Source organism: Bombina bombina, chromosome 7 (assembly GCF_027579735.1).
Source record: "Bombina bombina isolate aBomBom1 chromosome 7, aBomBom1.pri, whole genome shotgun sequence".
Classification (NCBI taxonomy): domain Eukaryota; kingdom Metazoa; phylum Chordata; class Amphibia; order Anura; family Bombinatoridae; genus Bombina; species Bombina bombina.
In genome coordinates this window covers 445,467,381-445,491,810 of record NC_069505.1, presented here as the reverse complement: position 1 = coordinate 445,491,810, position 24,430 = coordinate 445,467,381, and the positions used below count along the sequence as shown (strand labels likewise).

At 41.8% G+C, this 24,430-nt stretch overlaps 1 protein-coding gene across 3 annotated transcripts in view; it reads left to right on the top strand.

The window, feature by feature from the left end:
- EP300 (E1A binding protein p300) overlaps nt 1-24,430 on the top strand; it is a 657,355-nt gene that overhangs the window by 273,106 nt on the left and 359,819 nt on the right. For all 3 annotated transcript variants that reach the window (XM_053721396.1, XM_053721397.1, XM_053721395.1), the window contains exon 11: nt 22,893-23,061. In XM_053721396.1, the coding sequence (XP_053577371.1) occupies nt 22,893-23,061 (169 nt within the window). The remainder of the gene's footprint in view (nt 1-22,892; nt 23,062-24,430) is intronic.

Genomic DNA, 24,430 nt, shown 5'->3' with positions numbered 1-24,430 from the left:
TTTTCTAAGATCTCACGGGTGGAAGTTGAACGTAAAAAAGAGTTCACTTATCCCTCCCACAAGAGTTCCATTCTTGGGAACTCTGATAGATTCGGTGGACATGAGAATTTTTCTGACGGAGGTCGGGAAATCAAAGATTTTAACCACCTGCCGAGCTCTTCATTCCATTCCTCTGCCGTCAATGGCTCAGTGTATGGAGGTAATCGGACTAATGGTAGCTGCAATGGACATAGTTCCGTTTGCTCTCTTGCATCTCAGACCTCTGCTACTATGCATGCTCAAACAGTGGAATGGGGATTATGCAGATTTATCTCCTCAGATAAATCTGGATCAAGAGACCAGAGACTCTCTTCTTTGGTGGTTGTCACAGGATCATCTGTCCCAGGGAATGTGTTTCCGCAGGCCAGCATGGGTCATAGTAACGACGGACGCCAGCCTATTGGGCTGGGGTGCAGTCTGGAATTCCCTGAAAGCACAGTGTTTGTGGACTCGGGAGGAGGCTCTCCTCCCGATAAATATTCTAGACCTGAGAGCGATATTCAACGCGCTTCAGGCGTGGCCTCAGCTTGCTTCAGCCAGATTCATAAGATTCCAGTCGGACAATATCACGACTGTAGCATATATCAATCAGGGGGGAACAAAGAGTTCTCTAGCGATGATAGAAGTTACCAAAATAATTTGATGGGCAGAGTCTCACTCTTGCCATCTATCAGCAATCTATATCCCAGGAGTGGAGAACTGGGAAGCGGATTTTCTAAGGCGTCAGACTTTTCATCCGGGGGAGTGGGAACTCCATCCGGACGTGTTTGCACAATTGATTCAGCAATAGGGCACACCAGAATTGGATCTGATGGCGTCTCGTCAGATCGCCAAACTTCCTTGTTACGGGTCCAGGTTAATGGATTCTCTAGCAGTACCCTAGTCGTTCAACCTGGCTTATGGGTTTCCACCATTTCCTCTCCTTCCTCGTTTGATTGCCAGAATCAAACAGGAGAGAGCTTCGGTGATTTTGATAGCACCTGCGTGGCCATGCAGGACTTGGTATGCAGACCTGGTGGACATGTCATTTCTTCCACCATGGACTCTGCCACTGAGACAGGACCTTCTGATTCATGGTCCGTTCCAGCATCCAAATCTAGTTTCTCTGTGGCTGACTGCTTGGAGATTGAACGCTTGATTTTATCCAAGCAGGGTTTCTCTGAGTCGGTCATAGATACCTTGATTCAGGCTTGAAACCCTGTCAGTAGGAAAATTTATCATAAGATATGGCGTAAATATTTTTATTGGTGCGAATCCAAAGGCTACTCATGGAGTAAGATCAGGATTCCTAGGATTTTGTACTTTCTCCAAGAAGGATTGGAGATGGGGCTATCAGCTAGTTCCTTAAAGGGACAGATATCTGCTTTATCAATTCTACTGCACAAGCGTCTGGCAGATGTTCCAGACGTTCAGTCGTTCCGTCAGGCTTTAGTTAGAATCAAGCCTGTGTTTAAACCTTTTGCTCCGCCATGGAGTTTGAATTTAGTTCTTAAAGTTCTTCAAGGGGTTCCGTTTGAACCTATGCATTCCATAGATATTAAGCTTCTATCTTGGAAAGTTCTGTTTTTAGTTGCTTTCTCTTCGGCTCAAAAAGTTTCTGAACTATCTGCATTGCAATGCGACTCGCCTTATCTTGTTTTCCATGCTGATAAGGTGGTTTTGCGTACCAAACCTGGATTCCTTCCTAAGGTTGTTACTAATAGGAATATCAATCAGGAAATTGTTGTTCCTTCTCTGTGTCCTAATCCTTCCTCTAATAACGAGCGTCTGTTGCACAACTTGGACGTGGTTCGTACTTTGAAGTTTTACTTGCAAGCAACCAAAGATTTCCGTCAAACATCTTTGTTTGTTGTCTATTCTGGAAAACGTAGAGGTCAAAAAGCTACGGCTACCTCTTTTTCTTTTTTGGCTGAAAAGCATCATCCGTTTGGCATACAAGACTGCTGGACAGTAACCTCCTGAAAGGATTACAGCTCACTCTACTAGAGCGGCGGCTTCCACTTGGGCTTTTAAAAATGATGCTTGTGTTGAACAGATTTGTAAGGCTGCGACTTGGTCTTCGCTTCATACCTTTTCCAAATTTTCCAAATTTGATACTTTTGCTTCTTCAGAGGCTATTTGTGGGAGAAAAGTTCTTCAAGCAGTGGTGCCTTCTGTTTAACCATCTGTCTTGTCCCTCCCGTTCATCTGTGTCCTGTAGCTTTGGTATTGTATCCCACAAGTAAAGGATGAATCTGTGGACTCGTCGTACCTTATAGAAGAAAAGTAAATTTATGCTTACCTGATAAATTAATTTCTTCTATGGTACGACGAGTCCACGGCCCGCCCTGTCATTTTAAGACAGATTATATTTTTTTTATTTTAAATTTCAGTCACCTCTGCAGCTTGTAGTTTCTCCTTCTTCCTGTACCTTCGGTCGAATGACTGGGGGGTGGAGCTAAGGGAGGAACTATATACACAGCTGTGCTGTGGTGCTCTTTGCCATTTCCTGTTAGCAGGAGGATAATATCCCACAAGTAAAGGATGAATCCGTGGACTTGTCGTACCATAGAAGAAATTAATTTATCATTTATGCTTAAATTTACTTGGGGGGGGGGGAGGGGGTTATTTGTTTTTAAGCCTGTTTTTCAAGAAAGTTTTTTAAAAAAATTGCTTTTTTTGTCAGCTGTAGGACTGCCCCTTTTAGGGAGGTTCTGATTCTGTGATGTCAGAGTTTTTTGGGCGCTATTCTTCACTTGAGTGAGTGAGGTGCACATATTTCAGATGGCTCTGCTGTTTAGAAGACTTCTTGCTGTTTTTGCTTCTCTGGAATCCAGATTGTAAACGGGATCGTTTTTTCTTTAGTTTGCTGCAGATTGCAGGACAGCTAGGGCACCTCCGTAATTCTGCTGAGGTGTAGAGTGTTGCCTGGGGTATGTTTTCTTGATTTTGGTAAATTTAAAGGGAACATTTATTTAAGAACTTTTTGGTTCTGTATTATATCCTTTGTTAAATAAACAAAATAAAAAAAAGGTTACATTTTTTTTATTTGCTTCATTTTTTTTGTATTATGGATCAGGAGGCTGTGGAGTATATTACCTGTAGCTTATGTTTTGATGCCCAGGTGGAACCCCCAGTACCTTTTTGTTCATATATTGAAAGAAATTATAGAAATACTTTATTTCTAATGACACAGTGAGTCCACGGATCATCAGTAATTACTATTGGGAATAGCACTCCTTCCCATAAACCCCAGTCATTCTCTTTGCCTACGTTAAGAGTAAGGAGGTGGTAAAGTTTAGGTGTCTGAAGGAAGATTCTTCAATCAAGATTTTATTATTTTGAAGCAAAGCAAGTTTCTTCTGCTCCTTCCTGGGGTTTAGCCGTAGTCCATGTCAGTCTCTTAAGTAGAGCAATGGTGGCTTTTAAGCAATTAGGAACTTGTGTGGTATAATCCTCACTGCGCCTCCCAAATAGTTGTTGCTGCCCTATCCTTAAAGCCCGATTTAGGATTATTTTGTTTTCTACGTGTCTATGTGAGGAGCTGTGCCTCTCAAACCAGGTGAGCTGTCCTCCTGCCGGAAGTCTAGATGCAGGTAAGTGTGTTGGTCTTCTATGTCTGGGGGACTTGCACTTAAGGGTTTTAAAAAACTGCAACAGTATTTGGGACTTTTATTTCCTTTATGGAATATTTCAGGCAGGACACAGGCACTGTGTGACAGGAGACAAGTACAGCTTCAGGGGTTAATACATTGTTTATAGTTTTTCCTGAATGAGGTTTTCAGTGATAGTAGTATCACACAATTTGAAGGTTTGCTGCTGTTTTTATTTTGGTATTAATGTAGTCTTTGAGGGGTTAAGTATTCCTCTAGCGTGCATTGCAAGCCTGTATTTTATTTCTTATGTTTGAGGTTTTGTGTTTCAGGTAAACTCTCTCCATACACAGTATTATTTTTCAAGACAAATATGTGTCTGTGTTAAGAATGAAGCGCGATGTTCAAGAGAATTTTTGTGCTTCATTTGCCTGTTGTTGCCTCGTCTCTGCCTCGTCTCTGCCTCCTTCACAGTAAAGGAGAGCGGCGCCATTTTGGCTATAGTGTGCTCCGGTCATGAGACCTGCACTTTAACTGCTCCGTCGGAGATCGGATCAGCGTTGGTCTTGGTCTGTAACCAGAGCGCTCAATTTAGCATTCTTTAGAATAATAGAGGAATGTTTTTTAGAGTCCTAGTTTTTTTTGAATGCCGGCTAATGTGCAACAAATTTACACTTAGATTCTTAATAAATCTTGTTTCTTTTTAATGACACGATGAGTCCACGAATCATCTTAATTACTATTGGGAATACCTCTCCTGCCCTGCAGGAGGCGGCAAAGAGCACTACAGCAAAGCTGTTAAATATCCCCTCCCAACCCAGTCATTCTCTTTGCCTATGTTAGTGCTAGGAAGTGGTAAAGTTAGGTGTTAGATAAGATTCTTCAATCAAGAGTTTATTATTTAAGTGGTGCAAGATTGTGCTGCTTTGTATTAGGGTGTAGCCGTAGTTCATATCAGTCTCTTCAGTAGAGCAGTGGTGGCTTTAGAGCAATGGGAACTGGTGGGACATAAAATTCTCACTGCGCCTCTCATGGATTTTATGCTGCCCTGATTATGAAAGCCTGAGGGGAAGTACTCAGTACTTTTTGTTTCCACAGGCCAATGTGAGGGAGAGGACCTTGCAAGCTGTTTGAGATGCCTTGCTGTCGGGCATTTGTCAAGTGAGTGCCAACTTTTATTATTTCTGGGAGGACATCACTCAGATAAGTGAGGAAAGAAAGGACAGTTTTAGAGTAAAAAGCTCTTTATCTCTTGGGACATGTATTTCTCCTTTCTGGAGGAGACCATTAGACAGTATAGCAGGCACTGGGGCTGGGATTGCTGCTTATTTAATTTTTCTCTGGCGGTTTCACTTCTCCCGGCGGTTAAACTTGAAAAGTACCGACCGGGAGATTGTTAGAGATGCCCACGAGGGGTGGAGCTAAGTGAGGCGGTAATTTTTAGCATTACGCGCCATTTTTAGTACTTTAGTGTACAGGCCGACTAGAAGCGGTTGACTTCTTGAGAGCAAGCATTTCTAGGAGCGGATCTCGACTTGGATCGTTTCCTGCTAGACTACGGATCATTTAAATTGCTAAGGGACTTATCTCCTGTGTTCCAGGGCAGGTAGGCACCTCAGCATAGAGCTGAGGTGTAGAGGTGTTTATTTTTTCTCTAAGTATCCGTTTACAGCATTCTGCAGTTTATAGTAAAATAGTTACGGTTTAAGGGCTCGATTTACCAAAGCCCTACGGCTGCAAGTTCTCACAAGAACTTGCTCGCCGTAATTTATCAAGCAGAGGTCACCAGACCGCTGCTTCCTTAACCTCTTGGTGGCGAAATTCAATCTCTGTGGTTGAGTCCGACCGAGGAGATTGACAGCTTCTGCCCGCACGTGATTGGCTGTGCGCGGGCAGGGGGCGGGATTGCACGTGAGCGCAACATTGCGCTCGTGTGCAAATGTTGATTACCTGCGGGTAATTTTGCCCCGCCACAGGCGAGCTGAGGCGTACAGGGGAGCGTATAAGTGCCCCTGTACGCCTCAGCTTTGATAAATCTAGCCCTAAGTCTTAAAGAGAGAGTAAAAAAAATTTGTCAATTTTTATTTTTGCTTAAAATTGAACTTTTGATTGCTAGTTAGATCCATTAAGAGTAAGAATGGACCAAGAGGCTTTGCAAAATGTCACCTGTTCGTTTGGTTTTGATGCCAATGTGGAACCACCAATTCCTTTTTTGTTCCTCTTGTATTGAGAGGTCTTTAAGTTACAGAGAGAACATTTTTCCTGAGCCAACATTTTCTATAGAGGATGCTGGTCAGGAATCCAATGACAATGTTCAATATATGCCGCAGCTTTCTCCTCAAACGTCCCAAATCTTACCGCCCTCGCATGCAGTGCCCTGCGTATCCTCTTTAGCTCCAGTTGGGGTTACTTTAAAAGACATCACTTCTCTCATGTCTTTTGCAGTTTCAGATGCGTTGTCTGCTTTTCCTATGTTGCAAGGATAGCGTAAGAGGAAAACTAGACATTCAGTAAGCGAGGTTTCTGACGCAGTTATTGCTATTGCAGATGCCTCCTCCCAGAAGCCTGAGGGGGATACCGTAGTAGCATCTGAAGGTGAAATTTCAGATTCTGACATTGTAATTCCTCTTGCTGATACTGAAGTGGTTTGCTTCAGGTTTAAGCTAGAACTCCTCCGTCTGTTACTTATGGAGGTTTTGGCTACATTGGACGACAATGACTAAACGGTCATTGTTAATCCTAAGAAATCCAGTAAGCTAATCAAATATTTTGATGTTTTTCCGGTTTCAGACCGAGCTTCTGAGATAATTACTAAGGAGTGGCAGAGACCGGGTATCCCTTTTTCTCCATCTCCTATATTTAAAAAGATGTTCCCCATAGCCGACTCTGTCAAGGAGGCTTGGCAAACAGTCCCCAAGGTGGAAGGAGCAGTTTCCACTCTGGCTAAGAGAACTACTATACCCATAGAGGATGGTTGTGCTTTTAAAGATCCTATGGATAAAAAATTAGAGGGGTTACTTAAAAAGATGTATGCACACCAGGGTTTGCAATGGCAACCAGCTGTGTGCATTGCTACCATCACCAGTTCGGCAGCATTTTGGTTTGATGCGTTGTCTGATGCTATTAGGACAGACACTCCCCTGGATGAGATCCAGGATAGGATAAAAGCTCTTAAATTGGCTAATTCCTTTATTACGGATGCTTCCCTTCAAGCTATCAAGCTGGGAGCAAAGATTTCAGGTTTCTCTGTTCTAGCGCGCAGGGCCTATATTTGAAACCTTGGTGTGCGGATGTATCCTCTAAGCCTAAGCTTCTAGCGATTCCTTACAAGGGGAAGACCTTGTTTGGACCGGGCTTGACGGAAATAATCTGATATTATGGGAGGTAAGGGTCATCTTCTCCCTCAGGATAAGAGAAACAAACAGAAGGGACGTCAGTAATTTTCGTTCCTATCGAAACTTCAAGGTAAATTCTTTCGCTTCCAAGCAAGAACAGTCTAAGCCAGCATGGAGATCCAATCAGTTTTGGAATAAGGGAAAACAATCCAAGAAGCCTGCTATTGAATCTAAAACAGCATGAAGGGCATGCCCCCGATCCGGGACCGGTTCTTTTTGGGGGCAGACTTTCCTTCTTCGTTCAGACTTGGGTTCGAGATGTTCCGGATTCCTGGGCTGTAGTCATAGTGTCCCAGGGATACAAACTAGAGTTCAAGGGTTTTCCTCCCAGAGGCAGGTTTCTGCTTTCAAGATTATCTGTAGACCAGACAAAAAGAGAGGCGTTCTTACACTGTGTAAGAGACCTCTCTGATCTGGGAGTAATAGTTCTTGTTCCGATTCGGGAACAGGGTCTGGGATTTTATTCCAATCTGTTCGTGGTTCCCAAAAAAGAGGGATCCTTCAGACAAATTTTAAATCTCAAGAGTCTAAAATAGTTTCTCAGAGTCCCGTCTTTCAAGATGGAAACTATTCGTTCCATTCTTCCTTTGGTCCAAGAGGGTCAATTCATGACAACTGTGGACTTAAAGGACGCGTACCTACATGTTCCTATTCACAAGGATTATCACAAGTTTCTAAGGTTTGCCTTTCTGGACAATCACTTCCAATTCGTGGCTCTTCCTTTCTGTCTTGCTACAGCTCCCAGAATTCTCTCAAAGGTTCTGGGATCGCTGTTGGCGGGGCTTCGGCTACGGGGCATTGCAGTTGCGCCCTATCTGGACGACATCCTGATCCAGGTGCCATCTTGACAACAAGCAAGATCCCACACGGAAATGTTGTTATCCTTCCTGCGATCTCACGGATGGAAGGTAAATTTGGAAAAGAGCTTTTTAGTTCCAAACACAAGGGTATCCTTCTTGGGAACAATAATAGATTCCCTATCAATGAAGATTTTTCTGACAGAAGTCAGGAAATTAAAGATTTTCGATACTTGTCTAGTCTGCAGTCCACTCCTCGACCATCAGTGGCTCAGTGCATGGAGGTAATCGGGCTGATGGTGGCGGCAATGGACATCATCCCGTTTGCTCGGTTTCACCTCAGAACTCTGCAGTTAAGCATGCTCAGGCAATGGAACGGAGATTATGCAGACTTGTCTTCATTACTCTTACATGGTCTTCATTACTCTTTCACAAAATACTACAGATTTGTAAGGCTGTTACATGGTCTTCATTACTCTTTCACAAAATACTACAGATTTGTAAGGCTGTTACATGGTCATTACTCTTTCACAAAGTACTACAGATTTGTAAGGCTGTTACATGGTCTTCATTACTCTTTCACAAAGTACTACAGATTTGTAAGGCTGTTACATGGTCTTCATTACTCTTTCATAAAATGCTATAGATTTGTAAGGCTGTTACATGGTCTTCATTACTCTTTCACAACATACTACAGATTTGTAAGGCTGTTACATGGTCTTCATTACTCTTTCACAAAATACTACAGATTTGTAAGGCTGTTACATGGTCTTCATTACTCTTTCACAAAGTACTATAGATTTGTAAGGCTGTTACATGTTCTTCATTACTCTTTCACAAAATACTACAGATTTGTAAGGCTGTTACATGGTCTTCATTACTCTTTCACAACATACTACAGATTTGTAAGGTTGTTACATGGTCTTCATTACTCTTACATGGTCTTCATTACTCTTTCATAAAATGCTACAGATTTGTAAGGCTGTTACATGGTCTTCATTACTCTTTCACAAAATGCTACAGATTTGTAAGGCTGTTACATGGTCTTCATTACTCTTTCACAAAATGCTACAGATTTGTAAGGCTGTTACATGGTCTTCATTACTCTTTCACAAAATGCTACAGATTTGTAAGGCTGTTACATGGTCTTCATTACTCTTTCACAAAATGCTACAGATTTGTAAGGCTGTTACATGGTCTTCATTACTCTTTCACAAAATGCTACAGATTTGTAAGGCTGTTACATGGTCTTCATTACTCTTTCACAAAATGCTACAGATTTGTAAGGCTGTTACATGGTCTTCATTACTCTTTCACAAAATAGTACAGATTTGATGTTTTTGCCTCAGGGGAGGCATCATTTGGGAGAAGAGTCCTACAAGTGGTGGGGCCTAGTAATAGGACTGCCTTCCCTACTTTCCCTCCCTAACATTTGTGTATTCCACAGCTTGGGTATTGATTTCCTATATGTTATGAATGTTTTCGTGGACTCACTGCCAGTAGAAGAAAAATAAAATGTATGCTTACCTGATAAATTAAATTTTCTTCTTGACCCTGATATTGTGTAGTGGCGGCAGTCTTGGCACCTCTCTACCCCTTGTCTCTCTACTATTCCTTATTCTCGGCTTGAACTAGTGAGCGGGAAGGGGAAGTGGGAGGGATACTTCAATGTTTGTTTGCAGTGAATTTGCCTCCTCCTTGTGGACAGGTGAGGTATTTTGTATAGGTTATGAATTTTTTTTGTGGACTCACACCGCCAAGAAGAACATTAATTTATCAGGTAAGCATACATTTTATTATTTTTTGTTGTTGATGATTTACAGGTCAAGAGGTATTGTAAAACATTAATTCAGAATAAACTAATTTAATCTCATTGGAATATTGACACGTTGTTTATAAAAAGCAGGAACCTTCAAAATATAATTTCTTTCATAAGATATGACCAGTCCACGGATTTCATCCTTGTGGGATTAAACCTATTAGCTGGAAGTGGCAAAGCGCACCAAGCAAAGCTGTATATATAGCTCCTCCCTTCCCTCCCACCCCAGTCATTCTCTTTGCCTCTGTTAGTGATAGGAAGAGGTAAAGTGAGGTGTGTGTTTAGATTCTTCAATCAAGAAGTTTTTTTATTTTAAAATGGTGCCAGTGAGTACTATTTTCCTCAAGGAGAAGTCGTCAGTCCATAACTTCCCAAGAGGAGGGGAGATATTTTATTTTTCTACCCTGATGTTGATGATCTTAGCAAACGTTACTAAGATCCATGCTGGTTTCCACAGAGCAGTTGAAGGTAGTGTGAAAGAAACATCTTCAGTGTGGAGAACCGTGTCATGCTACAAGCAGCATTGAGGTATGTTCAGTCATTTGTTTCTGGGGAGACTAGATACATCAGAACAGGCTGACATTATTCCCTATCTGGGAAGGGGTAAGCAGTATGCACTAGATGTATATAAATGGTGTACCTGGAATTCCCTTTATGTTGATTGCTAAATATGTCTAAGGACTTCATTTAGGTTTAATCAGTGGGGGCTAAACGCTGGGAGATGCGGTTGCTGGCTAAGGGCTGGCATTGTCAGATATTTATAACTGTCCTGAGAGAGTGCAGTTTTTCTCATGAGGTTACGCTTTGAAATTGAGCAACATGCTTGTTTTTGCAATGTAAGAGGGGCACATGGCGTTTTTTGTTTTATTTGGGAACCGACATGTTTGTTTTTTTAACTACCCATGCGGTTCTCAGTAAGGCTAGAGTTATGCCCACGGTGGGCAGGGCCTATTTTCGCACGCTCAGTCGCGCAGTATCATCCGGATCGGATAGACAGCAAGGTCCTGAGCTCCAGTGGGGCATGAATTGTTTTGACTAACGTAGAGTCTTAGGAGCTACCGAAGCAGATTCAGAGTGTTCTGGGGGCAGGTAGGCGCCACAGCTCTGCTGGGGCCTGAATCGATATAAAGTGTTTAACTATTAAAATCGAGTTAAATTGATATATAACATATCTAAGCAAATTGGTGCAATATTGTTAGGCTATTTTGGGCACATAAGTATTGTTTTTATTGCTGCAAACGTTGTTTTTGAGATAACAGGAAAATTGTTACGCTTTTATTATTTAAAGGAGCAGTACACTTTTCAGTTCAAATATTTTGTCTGTGTAATTTGAATTCAGAGATCAATATTTCAAGTAAAGAACGACTATTATTATTGCTAGTCTGTTTAACATGTCTGAACTTGAGGAAACTACTTGTTCTATGTGTTTAGATGCCACTGTGGAACCCAATCTTACTTTTTGTCCCTCATGTACTGAAAGGGCCTTACAATGTAAGGAGTGTGTCTAAGAATGGTTCTCAGTCTGAGAAGAACCAGGGTATGCCGCCAAATTCTCCCCAAGCGTCACAACCTTTAACGCCCACCCAAGCGATGCCGGGTTCATCAACCGCGTCTACTTCATTTACTCTGCAGGATATGGCTGCAGTTGTGTTTTCTACCCTTACAGAGGTATTATCTAAGTTGCCAGTGTTACAGGGCAAACGCAGCAGGACAGAAGTCAATTTGAATACTGAGCCTCTGATGCTTTGTTGGCTATTTCCGATGTACCCTCACAGGGATCTGATTTGGGGGTCAGGGAACTTCTGTCTGAGGGGGAACTTTTAGATTCGGGAAGTGTGTTACCTCAGGGGGATTCGGACGTCATGTCCTTTAGATTTAAGCTTGAACACCTCCGTCTGTTACTTTGGGAGGTTTTAGCGACTCTGGATGACTGTGACTATTGTGTTACCACCAGAGAAATTATGTAAAATGGACAAATACTTAGAGCTACCTGCTTACTCTGATGTTTTCCCAGTTCCTAAGAGAATTTCGGAGATTATTACGAGGGAATGGGACAGACCAGGTATCCCGTTCTCACCTTCCCCTAATTTTAAGAAAATGTATCCCATATCTGACACTGTTCGGGACTCTTGGCAAACAGTCCCTAAAGTGGAGGGAGCTATATCTACCCTGGCTAAGCGTACAACTATTCCTATTGAGGACAGTTGTGCTTTCAAAGACCCTATGGATAAGAAATTGGAGGGTCTTCTAAAGAAGTTGTTTTTTCAGCAGGGTTTCCTTTTACAACCGACGGCCTGCATTGTACTAGTTACCACTGCCGCGGCCTTCTGGTTTGATGCCTTAGAAGAGTCTCTTAAGACTGAGACTCCTTTAGAGGATATTTTAGATAGAATTAAAACTCTGAAGCTGGCTAATTCTTTTATTACAGATACCGCCTTTCAGATTGCCAAATTGGCAGCTAAGAATGCCGGATTTGCCATTTTAGCACGTAGAGCGTTATGGTAAAATCTTGGTCTGATCATCTAAGTCAAAGCTTTTGGCTATTCCTTTCAAAGGAAAAACCCTATTCGGGCCTGACTTGAAAGAAATCATTTCTGACATTACGGGAGGTAAGGGTCATCTCCTACCTCAGGATAGAACTGCTAAACTGAGGGGTAATCAAAATAATTTTCGTTCCTTTCAGAACTTTAAAGGAGTCCCCTATTTTTCCTCTTCCTCCGCCAAACAGGGAGGGAATTTTGCGCAGGCCAAGTCCGTCTGGAGACCCAACCAGGCTTGGAACAAGGGTAAACAACCCAAGAAGCCCGCTGCTGCTACCAAGACAGCATGAAGGGGCGGCCTCCAATCCGGGACCGGATCTAGTAGGGGGGCAGACTTTCTCTTTTTGCCCAGGCTTGGGTAACAGATGTTCAGGATCCATGGACACTGGAAATCGTGTCCCAAGGGTATCAACTGGAATTCGTGGTCCCCAAAAAAGAGGGAACGTTTCGACCTATTTTAGATCTAAAAAGTCTAAATAAGTTTCTCAGTCCCATCCTTCAAGATGGAGACTATTCGAACAATTCTGCCATTGATCCAGGAGAGTCAATATATGACTACTGTGGACTTGAAGGATACATATCTTCATATTCCTATCCACAAGGATCATCACCAGTTCCTAAGGTTTGCCTTCCTGGACAAACATTTTCAGTTTGTGGCTCTTCCCTTCGGGTTGGCCACAGCACCCAGGATTTTCGCGAAGGTTCTAGGGTGGTTCTCAGGCCACGGGGCATTGCAGTGGCGCCTTATCTTGACAATATTCTGATCCTGGCGTCTTACCATCTGACAAAATCTCATACAGACATGGTTCTGTCCTTTTCTGAGGACTCATGGGTGGAAGGTGAATCTAGAAAAGAGTTCATTACTTCCACAGACAAGGGTTCCCTTCTTGGGAACTCAAATAGATTCCTTATCCATGAAAATTTTCTTGACGGAGGTCAAAAAGTTAAAGATTCTGAATACATGCAGAGCCCTTCAGTCCAATCCTCGACCATCAGTGGCTCATTGCATGGAGGTAATTGGATTGATGGTGGCGGCAATGGACATCATCATTCCGTTTGCTCGCTTTCATCTCAGACCGCTACAACTGAGCATGCTCAGGCAGTGGATTGAAGATTATGCAAATTTGTCTCCACAGATAGATCTGGATCAGGAGACAAGAGACTCTCTCTTCTTTGGTGGTTGTCGCCGGATCATCTGTCCCAAGGGACGTGTTTCTGCAGACCCTCATGGGTGATAGTGACAACGGACGCCAGTCTTCTAGGTTGGGGTGCAGTTTGGAATTCCCTGAAGGCTCAGGTTGTGTGGACTCAGTCGGAGTCTCTACTTCCAATCAATATTCTGGAATTGAGAGCAATATTCAATGCGCTTCAGGCTTGGCCTCAGCCAAATTCATCCGTTTTCAGTCGGACAACATCACGACTCTGGCCTACATCAATCATCAGGGAGGAACAAGGAGTTCCTTAGCGATGACAGAAGTATCCAAGATAATTCGGTGGGCGGAGGCTCACTCTTATCTGTCAGCAATCTACATCCCAGGAGTGGACAACTGGGAAGCTGACTTCTTAAGCAGACAGACGTTTCATCCGGGGGAGTGGGAACTTCACCCGGAGGTCTTTGCCACCCTGTTTCTCAGATGGGGCAGACCGGAATTGTATCTGATGGCGTCTCTTCAGAATGCCAAGCTCCCAAGATACGGATCCAGGTCGAGGGATCCTCAGGCCAAACTGATAGATGCATCGGCAGTGCCTTGGTCTTTCAACCTAGCTTATGTGTTTCCACCATTTGCTCTCCTTCCTCGAGTGATTGCATGGATCAAACAGAAGAGGGCTTCGGTAATTCTAATTGCTCCTGCGTGGCCTCGCAGGACTTGGTATGCCGATCTAGCGGACATGTCCTCTCTGCCGCCGTGGAAGCTTCCATTGAGGCAGGACCTTCTTATTCAGGGACGCTTCCATCATCCGAATCTAGTTTCTCTGCAACTGACTGCTTGGAGATTGAACGCTTGATTTTATCTAAGCGGGGGTTCTCTGATTCTGTCATTAATACTTTGATTCAGGCACGTCACTAGAAAGATCTACCATAAGATATGGTGTAAATATCTTTATTGGAGCGAATCCAAGGGCTACTCATGGAGTAGTTAGGATTCCCAGGATTCTATCTTTTCTCCAAGAAGGATTGGAGAAAGGATTATCAGCAAGTTCCTTAAAGGGACAAATCTTTGCTTTGTCAATTTTACTACACAAACGTTTGGCAGATGTTTCAGGCGTTCAGTCCTTTTGTCAGGCTCTGACCAGAATCAAGCCTGTGTTTAGACCAATTGCTCCACCCTGGAGTTTGAATTTAGTTCTTAATGTTCTTCAAGGGGTTCCATTTGAACCCATGCATTCCATAGATATTAAGTTATCTTGGAAGGTTTTATTTTTGGTTGCTATTTCTTCTGCTCGTAGAGTTTCTGAGCTCTCAGCGTTACAATGTGACTCACCTTATCTTATCTTCCATTCTGATAAGGTGGTTTTACGTACCAAACCCGGTTTCCTTCCTAAGGTTGTTTCAAATAAGAATATTAATCGGGAAATTGTTGTTCCTTCATTATGTTCTAATCCTTCTAAGAAGGAGCGTCTGTTGCATAATTTGGACGTGGCCCGTGCCCTGAAGTTTTACTTGCAGGCGACTAAAGAATTTTGTCAATCACCTTCATTGTTTGTTTTTTCTGGAAAGCGTAGGGGCCAGAAAGCTACGGCTACCTCTTTCTTTTTGGCTGAAGAGAATCATCCATCTGGCATATGAGACTGCTGAACAGCAGCCTCCTGAAAGAATTACATCTCATTCTACTAGGGCTGTGGCTTCCTCATGGGCATTTAAAAATGATGCTTCTGTTGAACAGATTTGTAAGGCTGCAACTTGGTCTTCTCTTCACACTTTTTCCAAATTTGATACTTTTGCTTCTTCTGAAGCTGTTTTTGGGGGAGAGGTTCTTCAAGCAGTGGTGCCTTCCGTTTAGGTTCCTGTCTTGTCCCTCCCTTTCATCAGTGTCCTGTAGCTTTGGTATTGTATCCCACAAGTAAGGATGAAATCCTTGGACTTGTAAAAGAAAAGTAAATTTTATGCTTACTTGATCAATTTATTTTTTTATGATATGACGAGTCCACAGCCTTCCCTGTCAATTCTAAGACAGGTATGTACTTATTTTTGTTAAACTTGTCACCTCTGCACCTTTGGCTTTTCCTTTCTCTTCCTAACTTCGGTCGAATGACTGAAGTGGAAGGGAGGAGCTATATATACAGCTTTGCTGTGGTGCTCTTTGCCTCTTCCTGCTAACAGGTTTAATCCCACAAGTAAGGATGAAATCCGTGGACTCGTCATATCGTAAAAGAAATAAATTAATCAGGTAAGCATAAATTTCCTTTTTATATTATTCTATAATAAGCCATTTAGGGCATTAATACATTATAGTGGCCATAAGAAAATAGGAGGGAATGGCAGAAATAAGGCTTAAAATGATATTCAAAAGACAATGAATAGACTAGAAAAGGCAACACCCCTACAATGTTTACAAAAGCACAGTTAAAACTTAACTTACGCTTTATAAGTTATGTAGATTTACAGTCGGGTGGAAGGTGCTGGAAATGTCACTTTCCTCAAGCGAATTTAAATCATTTGAAAATTGTGGTCAAAAATAGAATTATTGGCTGACTATTCTGCTCGGTAAAAAGGTAGAAATAAGTTTGATATAATATTCCTTCTGGAAGGTAACAGAGGGGAAAAAAGGTTTATTAGTGATACCTAATTATTTAACATTATAACTTTTATAAAGAATGGGGCACAAGAAAATGTTTAATCAAATGGGAATACTTTATTAAATATCATTCAACAAATGTTCAAAAGCAAATTTTTACAGATGAAGTAAAAAAAAATGGTCTGAAATAACAATACAAGGGTAAAGTGAATGGGGAAGGATGGGGTTATTTTCTTGTGGTATATGTATAAAACCAAATATTAAAGTTGAATATGTTCTATAGCATCAGGAAAATGTTTTTCATTTTTATAATCTTTGTTAAATCGAAAATTGTATAAGGTCACAAGGATTGTAATTTATAATTTATTATCTGATGGTTTTCTTCTGCTCCTTAATGTATGGAGATTATTATTATTTAACAATAAAAAAGAAAATGAATATATATAACATCTTAATTCTTCCCACCCATCTTTACATATGATTATAATTGCTTGCTTTATAATCTGTTCATTTATTAGTATTGCTTATTACTATTTATAGTTTAAATCTGTCATTTGCTTAAATTAAATAAAATATCTATAATATATAAATACAAATCACACAGCTGTTAATGATGCATTAAAGGGACAGTATACTCCAGAATTGGATAATCCCTTTATAACCCATTTCCCAAATTTGCATAACCAACACGGTTATATTAATATACTTTTTAACTCTGATTGCTTTGTATTTAAGCCTCAGCAGACTGCCCTCTTATTTCAGTTCTTTTGACAGACTTGCGGTTTAGCCAATCGGTTCTGACTCATAAATAACTCCACGGTAGTGAGCACAATTGTATCTATATGGCATATATGAACTAGCTCTTTTCTTTCATGTAATTAGCAAGAGTCCATGAGCTAGTGACGTATGGGATTCCTACCAGGAGGGGCAAAGTTTCCCAAACCTCAAAATGCCTATAAATACACCCCTCACCACACCCACAAATCAGTTTTACAAACTTTGCCTCCTATGGAGGTGGTGAAGTAAGTTTGTGCTAGATTCTACGTTGATATGCCCTTCGCAGCAGGCTGGAGCCCGGTTTTCCTCTCAGTGTGCAGTGAATGTCAGAGGGATGTGAAGAGAGTATTGCCTATTTGAATTCAATGGTCTCCTTCTACGGGATCTATTTCATAGGTTCTCTGTTATCGGTCGTAGAGATTCATCTCTTACCTCCCTTTTCAGATCGACGATATACTCTTATATACCATTACCTCTACTGATTCTCGTTTCAGTACTGGTTTGGCTTTCTACTACATGTAGATGAGTGTCCTGGGGTAAGTAAGTCTTATTTTTTGTGACACTCTAAGCTATGGTTCGGCACTTTTATATAAAGTTCTAAATATATGTGTTTAAACATTTATTTGCCTTGATTCAGGATGATCAATATTCCTTATTTCAGACAGTCAGTTTCATTATTTGGGATAATGCATATGAATAAATCATTTTTTCTTACCTTAAAATTGACTTTTTTCCCTGTGGGCTATTAGGCTCGCGGGGGCTGAAAATGCTTCATTTTATTGCGTTATTCTTGGCGCGGACTTTTTTGGTGCAAAAAATTTCTTTGTCATTTCCGGCGTCATACTTGTCGCCGGAAGTTGTTCGTGTTTGCGTCATTTTTTTGACGTTTTGCGCCAAAAATGTCGGTGTCACCGGATGTGGCGTCATTCTTGGCGCCAATAATGTGGGTGTCTTTTTTGGCGCTAAATTTTTTTTGTCTCAACCTTTTTTCACATTATTTAAGTCTCATTTTTCATTTGCTTCTGGTTGCTAGAGGCTTGTTCATTGGCATTTTTTTCCCATTCCTGAAACTGTCTTTTAAGGAATTTGATAGATTTTGCTTTATATGTTGTTTTTTCTCTTACATGTTGCAAGATGTCTCAGATTGACCCTGGATCAGAAGCTACTTCTGGAAAAACGCTGCCTGATGCTGGTTCTACCAAAGTTAAGTGTATTTGCTGTAAACTTGTGGTAACTGTTCCTCCGGCTGTAGTTTGTGATGAATGTCATCATAAGCTTGCTAATGCATATAGTATTTCCATTAGTAATATTCCATTACCTGTTGCTGTTCCATCAACATCTAATACTCAGGATGTTCCTGTTAATATAAGAGATTGTGTTTCTAAATCTATTAGGAAGGCTATGTCTGTTATTCCTCCTTCCAGTAAACGTAAAAGGTCTTTTAAAACTTCACATTTTTCAGATGAATTTTTAAATGAACATCATCATTCTGATTTGTCTGTTTCTGATGATGATTTTTCTGGTTCAGAGGATTCTGTCTCAGATATTGACACTGATTAATCTTCATATTTATTTAAAATGGAATTTATTCGTTCTTTATTTAAAGAAGTTTTAATCGTATTAGAGATGGAGGAATCTAGTCCTCTTGATACTAAATCTACTAAGCGTTTAAATTCGGTTTTTAAACCTCCTTTAGTTATTCCGGAAGTTTTTCCTGTCCCTGATGGTATTTCTAGGGAATGGAATAATCTGGGTAATTCATTTGCTCCTTCTAAAAGGTTTAAGAAATTGTATGCTGTGCCATCTGACAGATTAGAGTTTTGGGACAAAATCCCTAAAGTTGATGGGGCTATCTCTACTCTCGCTAAACGTACTACTATTCCTACGGCAGATAGTACTTCCTTTAAGGATCCTTTAGATAGGAAGATTGAATCCTTTCTAAGGAAAGCTTATTTATGTTCAGGTAATCTTCTTAGGCCTGCTATTTCTTTGGCTGATGTTGCGGCAGCTTCCACTTTTTGGTTGGAGGCTTTGGCACAACAAGTGTCAGATCATAATACTCATAGCATTGTTAAACTTCTTCAACATGCTAATAACTTTATTTGTGATGCCATCTTTGATATCATTAGAGTTGATGTCAGGTATATGTCTTTAGCTGTTTTAGCTAGAAGAGATTTATGGCTTAAAATTTGGAATGCAGATATGTCTTCTAAGTCAACTTTGCTTTCCCTTTCTTTCCAAGGTAATAAATTGTTTGGTTCCCAGTTGGATTCTATTATTTCAACTGTTACTGGGGGGAAAGGAACTTTTTTATATCAGGATAAAAAATCTAAAGGTAAAAATAGGGCTGCTAATCGTTTTCGTTCCTTTCGTCAGAATAAGGAACAGAAGCCTGATCCTTCCCCTAAAGGAACGGTTTCTGTTTGGAAACCATCTCCAGTCTGGAATAAATCCAAGCCTTTCAGAAAGCCAAAGCCAGCTCCCAAGTCCACATGAAGGTGCGGCCCTCATTCCAGCACAGCTGGTAGGGGGCAGATTACGATTTTTCAAAGAGATTTGGATCAATTCGATTCACAGTCTTTGGATTCAGAACATTGTTTCACAAGGGTACAGAATAGGTTTCAAGGTAAGGCCTCCTGCAAGAAGATTTTTTCTTTCTCGCATTCCAATAAACCCAGTGAAGGCTCAAGCATTTCTGAAATGTGTTTCAGATCTAGAGTTGGCTGGAGTAATTGTGCCAGTTCCAGTTCTGGAACAGGGTCTGGGGTTTTACTCAAATCTATTCATTTTACCAAAGAAGGAGAATTCCTTCAGACCAGTTCTGGATTTAAATATATTGAATCGTTATGTAAGGATACCAACATTCAAAATGGTAACTATAAGGACTATTCTGCCTTTTGTTCAGCAAGGGCATTATATGTCCACAATAGATTTACAAGATGCATATCTGCATATTCCGATTCATCCAGATAACTTTCAGTTTCTGAGATTCTCTTTTCTAGACAAGCATTACCAGTTTGTGTCTCTGCCGTTCGGCCTAGCAACAGCTTCAAGGATTTTTTCAAAGGTTCTCGGTGCCCTTCTATCTGTAATCAGAGAACAGGGTATTGTGGTATTTCCTTATTTGGACGATATCTTGGTACTTGCTCAGTCTTCACATTTAGCAGAATTTCATACGAATCGACTTGTGTCGTTTCTTCAAGAACATGGTTGGAGGATCAATTTACCAAAGAGTTCATTGATTCCTCAGACAAGGGTAACCTTTTTAGGTTTCCAAATAGATTGTGTCCATGACTTTGTCTCTGACGGACAAGAGACGTCTGAAATTGGTTTCAGCTTGTCGAAACCTTCAATCTCAATCATTCCCTTCGGTAGCCTTATGCATGGAAATTCTAGGTCTTATGACTGCTGCATCGGATGCGATCCCCTTTGCTCGTTTTCACATGCGACCTCTTCAGCTTTGTATGCTGAACCAGTGGTGCAGGGATTATACAAAGATATCACAGTTAATATCTTTAAATCCGATTGTACGACACACTCTGACGTGGTGGACAGATCACCATCGTTTAGTTCAAGGGGCTTCTTTTGTTCTTCCAACCTGGACTGTGATCTCAACAGATGCGAGTCTGACAGGTTGGGGAGCTGTATGGGGGTCTCTGACAGCGCAGGGGGTTTGGGAATCTCAGGAGGCGAGATTACCAATCAACATTTTGGAACTCCGTGCGATTTTCAGAGCTCTTCAGTCGTGGCCTCTTCTGAAGAGAGAATCGTTCATTTGTTTTCAGACGGACAATGTCACAACCGTGGCATATGTCAATCATCAAGGGGGGACTCACAGTCCTCTGGCTATGAAAGAAGTATCTCGGATACTTGTATGGGCGGAATCCAGCTCCTGTCTAATTTCTGCGGTTCACATCCCAGGTATAGACAATTGGGAAGCGGATTATCTCAGTCGCCAGACGTTACATCCGGGCGAATGGTCTCTTCACCCAGAGGTATTTCTTCAGATCGTTCAAATCTGGAGACTTCCAGAAATAGATCTGATGGCCTCTCATCTAAACAAGAAACTTCCCAGGTATCTGTCCAGATCCAGGGATCCTCAGGCGGAGGCAGTGGATGCATTGTCACTTCCTTGGGAGTATCATCCTGCCTATATCTTTCCACCTCTAGTTCTTCTTCCAAGAGTGATCCCCAAGATTCTAAAAGAGCGTTCGTTTGTTCTGCTGGTGGCTCCAGCATGGCCTCACAGGTTTTGGTATGCGGATCTTGTTCGGATGGCTACTTGCCAACCTTGGACTCTTCCGTTAAGACCAGACCTTCTATCTCAAGGTCATTTTTTCCATCAGGATCTCAAATCATTAAATTTGAAGGTATGGAGATTGAACGCTTGATTCTCAGTCATAGAGGTTTCTCTGACTCCGTAATTAATACTATGTTACAGGCTCGTAAATTTGTGTCTAGGAAGATATATTATCGAGTTTGGAAGACTTACATTTCTTGGTGTTCTTCTCATGAATTTTCCTGGCATTCTTTTAGAATTCCTAGAATTTTACAGTTTCTTCAGGATGGTCTGGATAAAGGTTTGTCTGCAAGTTCCTTGAAAGGACAAATTTCTGCTCTTTCTGTGCTGTTTCACAGAAAGATTGCTAATCTTCCTGATATTCATTGTTTTGTACAGGCTTTGGTTCGTATAAAACCTGTCATTAAGTCAATCTCTCCTCCTTGGAGTTTGAATTTGGTTCTGGGGGCTTTACAAGCTCCTCCGTTTGAACCTATGCATTCTCTGGATATTAAATTACTTTCTTGGAAAGTGTTGTTCCTTTTGGCCATCTCTTCTGCTAGAAGAGTTTCTGAGTTATCTGCTCTTTCTTGTGAATCTCCTTTTCTGATTTTTCATCAGGATAAGGCGGTGTTGCGGACTTCATTTAAATTTTTACCTAAAGTTGTGAATTCTAACAACATTAGTAGAGAAATTATGGTTCCTTCATTGTGTCCTAATCCTAAGAATTCTAAGGAAAGATCGTTACATTCTTTGGATGTAGTTAGAGCTTTGAAATATTATGTTGAAGCTACTAAAGATTTCCGAAAGACTTCTAGTCTATTTGTTATCTTTTCCGGTTCCAGGAAAGGTCAGAAGGCCTCTGCCATTTCTTTGGCGTCTTGGTTAAAGTCTTTGATTCATCATGCTTACGTCGAGTCGGGTAAAACTCCGCCTCAAAGGATTACAGCTCATTCTACTAAGTCAGTTTCTACTTCCTGGGCGTTTAGGAATGAAGCTTCAGTTGATCAGATTTGCAAAGCAGCAACTTGGTCTTCTTTGCATACTTTTACTAAATTCTACCATTTTGATGTGTTTTCTTCTTCTGAAGCAGTTTTTGGTAGAAAAGTACTTCAGGCAGCTGTTTCAGTTTGATTCTTCTGCTTATAATTTCAGTTTTTTTCATTATAAGATTAAAACTTTATTTTGGGGTGTGGATTGTTTTTCTGCGGAATTGGCTGTCTTTATTTTATCCCTCCCTCTCTAGTGACTCTTGTGTGGAAGTTCCACATCTTGGGTATTTATTATTCCATACGTCACTAGCTCATGGACTCTTGCTAATTACATGAAAGAAAACATAATTTATGTAAAAACTTACCTGATAAATTCTTTTCTTTCATATTAGCAAGAGTCCATGAGACCCACCCTTTTTTGTGGTGGTTATGATTTGTTTGTATAAAGCACAATTATTCCAATTCCTTATTTTTTATGCTTTCGCACTTTTTTCTTATCACCCCACTTCTTGGTTATTCGTTAAACTGATTTGTGGGTGTGGTGAGGGGTGTATTTATAGGCATTTTGAGGTTTGGGAAACTTTGCCCCTCCTGGTAGGAATGTATATCCCATACGTCACTAGCTCATGGACTCTTGCTAATATGAAAGAAAAGAATTTATCAGGTAAGTTCTTACATAAATTATGTTTTTTATTGCTGTGAAAAATGGTCAAATGCATTCAGATAAGAGGTGGCCTTCGAGAGCAGAGAAATTAGCATATGACTACCTAGGTTTAGCTGTCAACTAAGACTACCAAGAGAACAAAACAAATGTGATGATAAACGTAAATTGGAAAGTTGTTTAAAATGACATGCCCTATCTAATTGAAGAAAGTTTAATTCTGACTAGACTATCCCTTTATACCTTCAGCTGGTAGCTTATGTATTCTCTGCTTATTCCCCCAGGCTGAGTATTATCACCTTTTGGCTGAGAAGATTTACAAGATACAAAAAGAGCTGGAAGAGAAGCGTCGCACTAGATTACAGAAGCAGCACTTAATGCCCAATGCCCCTGGCATGCCTCCAGCACCAATGAGCCAGACTCCTGGTGTGACCCAGCCTGGAATGGCAACTAGTATGTTTGTGTTTTTTTTTTTTTTTTACACCTACTTTCAGCTCTCTCCCCGTATGAGACAGTGCCTCCTGCTCATTTGTCTGTTGGCTCTGTTGCTCTCTCTACAAGCTGTGCCCTATCTGTGTCCTATCTGTGTTGTGCACATGGTCGAGTTGTCCTTTCCCGCTTAGGTCTGTGATGTGTACTTGGCCTCGTTGTCCTTCCCCACTTAGGTCTGTGGTGTGTACCTGGCCTCGTTGTCCTTCCCCACTTAGGTCTGTGGTGTGTACCTGGCCTCGTTGTCCTTCCCCACTTAGGTCTGTGGTGTGTACCTGGCCTCGTTGTCCTTCCCCACTTATGTCTGTGGTGTGTACCTGGCCTCGTTGTCCTTCCCCACTTATGTCTGTGGTGTGTACCTGGCCTCGTTGTCCTTCCCCACTTAGGTCTGTGGTGTGTACCTGGCCTCGTTGTCCTTCCCCACTTAGGTCTGTGGTGTGTACCTGGCCTCGTTGTCCTTCCCCACTTAGGTCTGCGGTGTGTACCTGGCCTCGTTGTCCTTCCCCACTTAGGTCTGTGGTGTGTACCTGGCCTTGTTGTCCTTCCCCACTTAGGTCTGTGGTGTGTACCTGGCCTTGTTGTCCTTCCCCACTTAAGGTCTGTGGTGTGTACCTGGCCTCGTTGTCCTTCCCCACTTAGGTCTGTGGTTTGTACCTGGCCTCGTTGTCCTTCCCCACTTAGGTCTGTGGTGAGTACCTGGCCCCGTTGTCCTTCCCCGCTTTAGTCTTTGATGTGTTCTTGGCCTCGTTGTCCTCCCCCGCTTAGGTCTTTGATGTGTACTTGGCCTTGTTGTCCTCCCCCGCTTAGGTCTTTGATGTGTACTTGGCCTCGTTGTCCTCCCCCGCTTAGGTCTTTGATGTGTACTTGGCCTTGTTGTCCTCCCCCGCTTAGGTCTTTGATGTGTACTTGGCCTTGTTGTCCTCCCCCGCTTAGGTCTTTGATGTGTACTTGGCCTTGTTGTCCTCCCCCGCTTAGGTCTTTGATGTGTACTTGGCCTCGTTGTCCTCCCCCGCTTAGGTCTTTGATGTGTACTTGGCCTCGTTGTCCTCCCCCGCTTAGGTCTTTGATGTGTACTTGGCCTCGTTGTCCTCCCCCGCTTAGGTCTTTGATGTGTACCTGGCCCTGTTGTCCTCCCCCGCTTAGGTCTTTGGTGTGTACCTGGCCCTGTTGTCCTCCCCCGCTTAGGTCTTTGGTGTGTACCTGGCCCTGTTGTCCTCCCCCGCTTAGGTCTTTGGTGTGTACCTGGCCCTGTTGTCCTCCCCTACCTAGGTCTTTGATGTGTACTTGGCCTCAATGTCCTTCCCCGCTTAGGTCTGTGATGTGTACCTGGCCC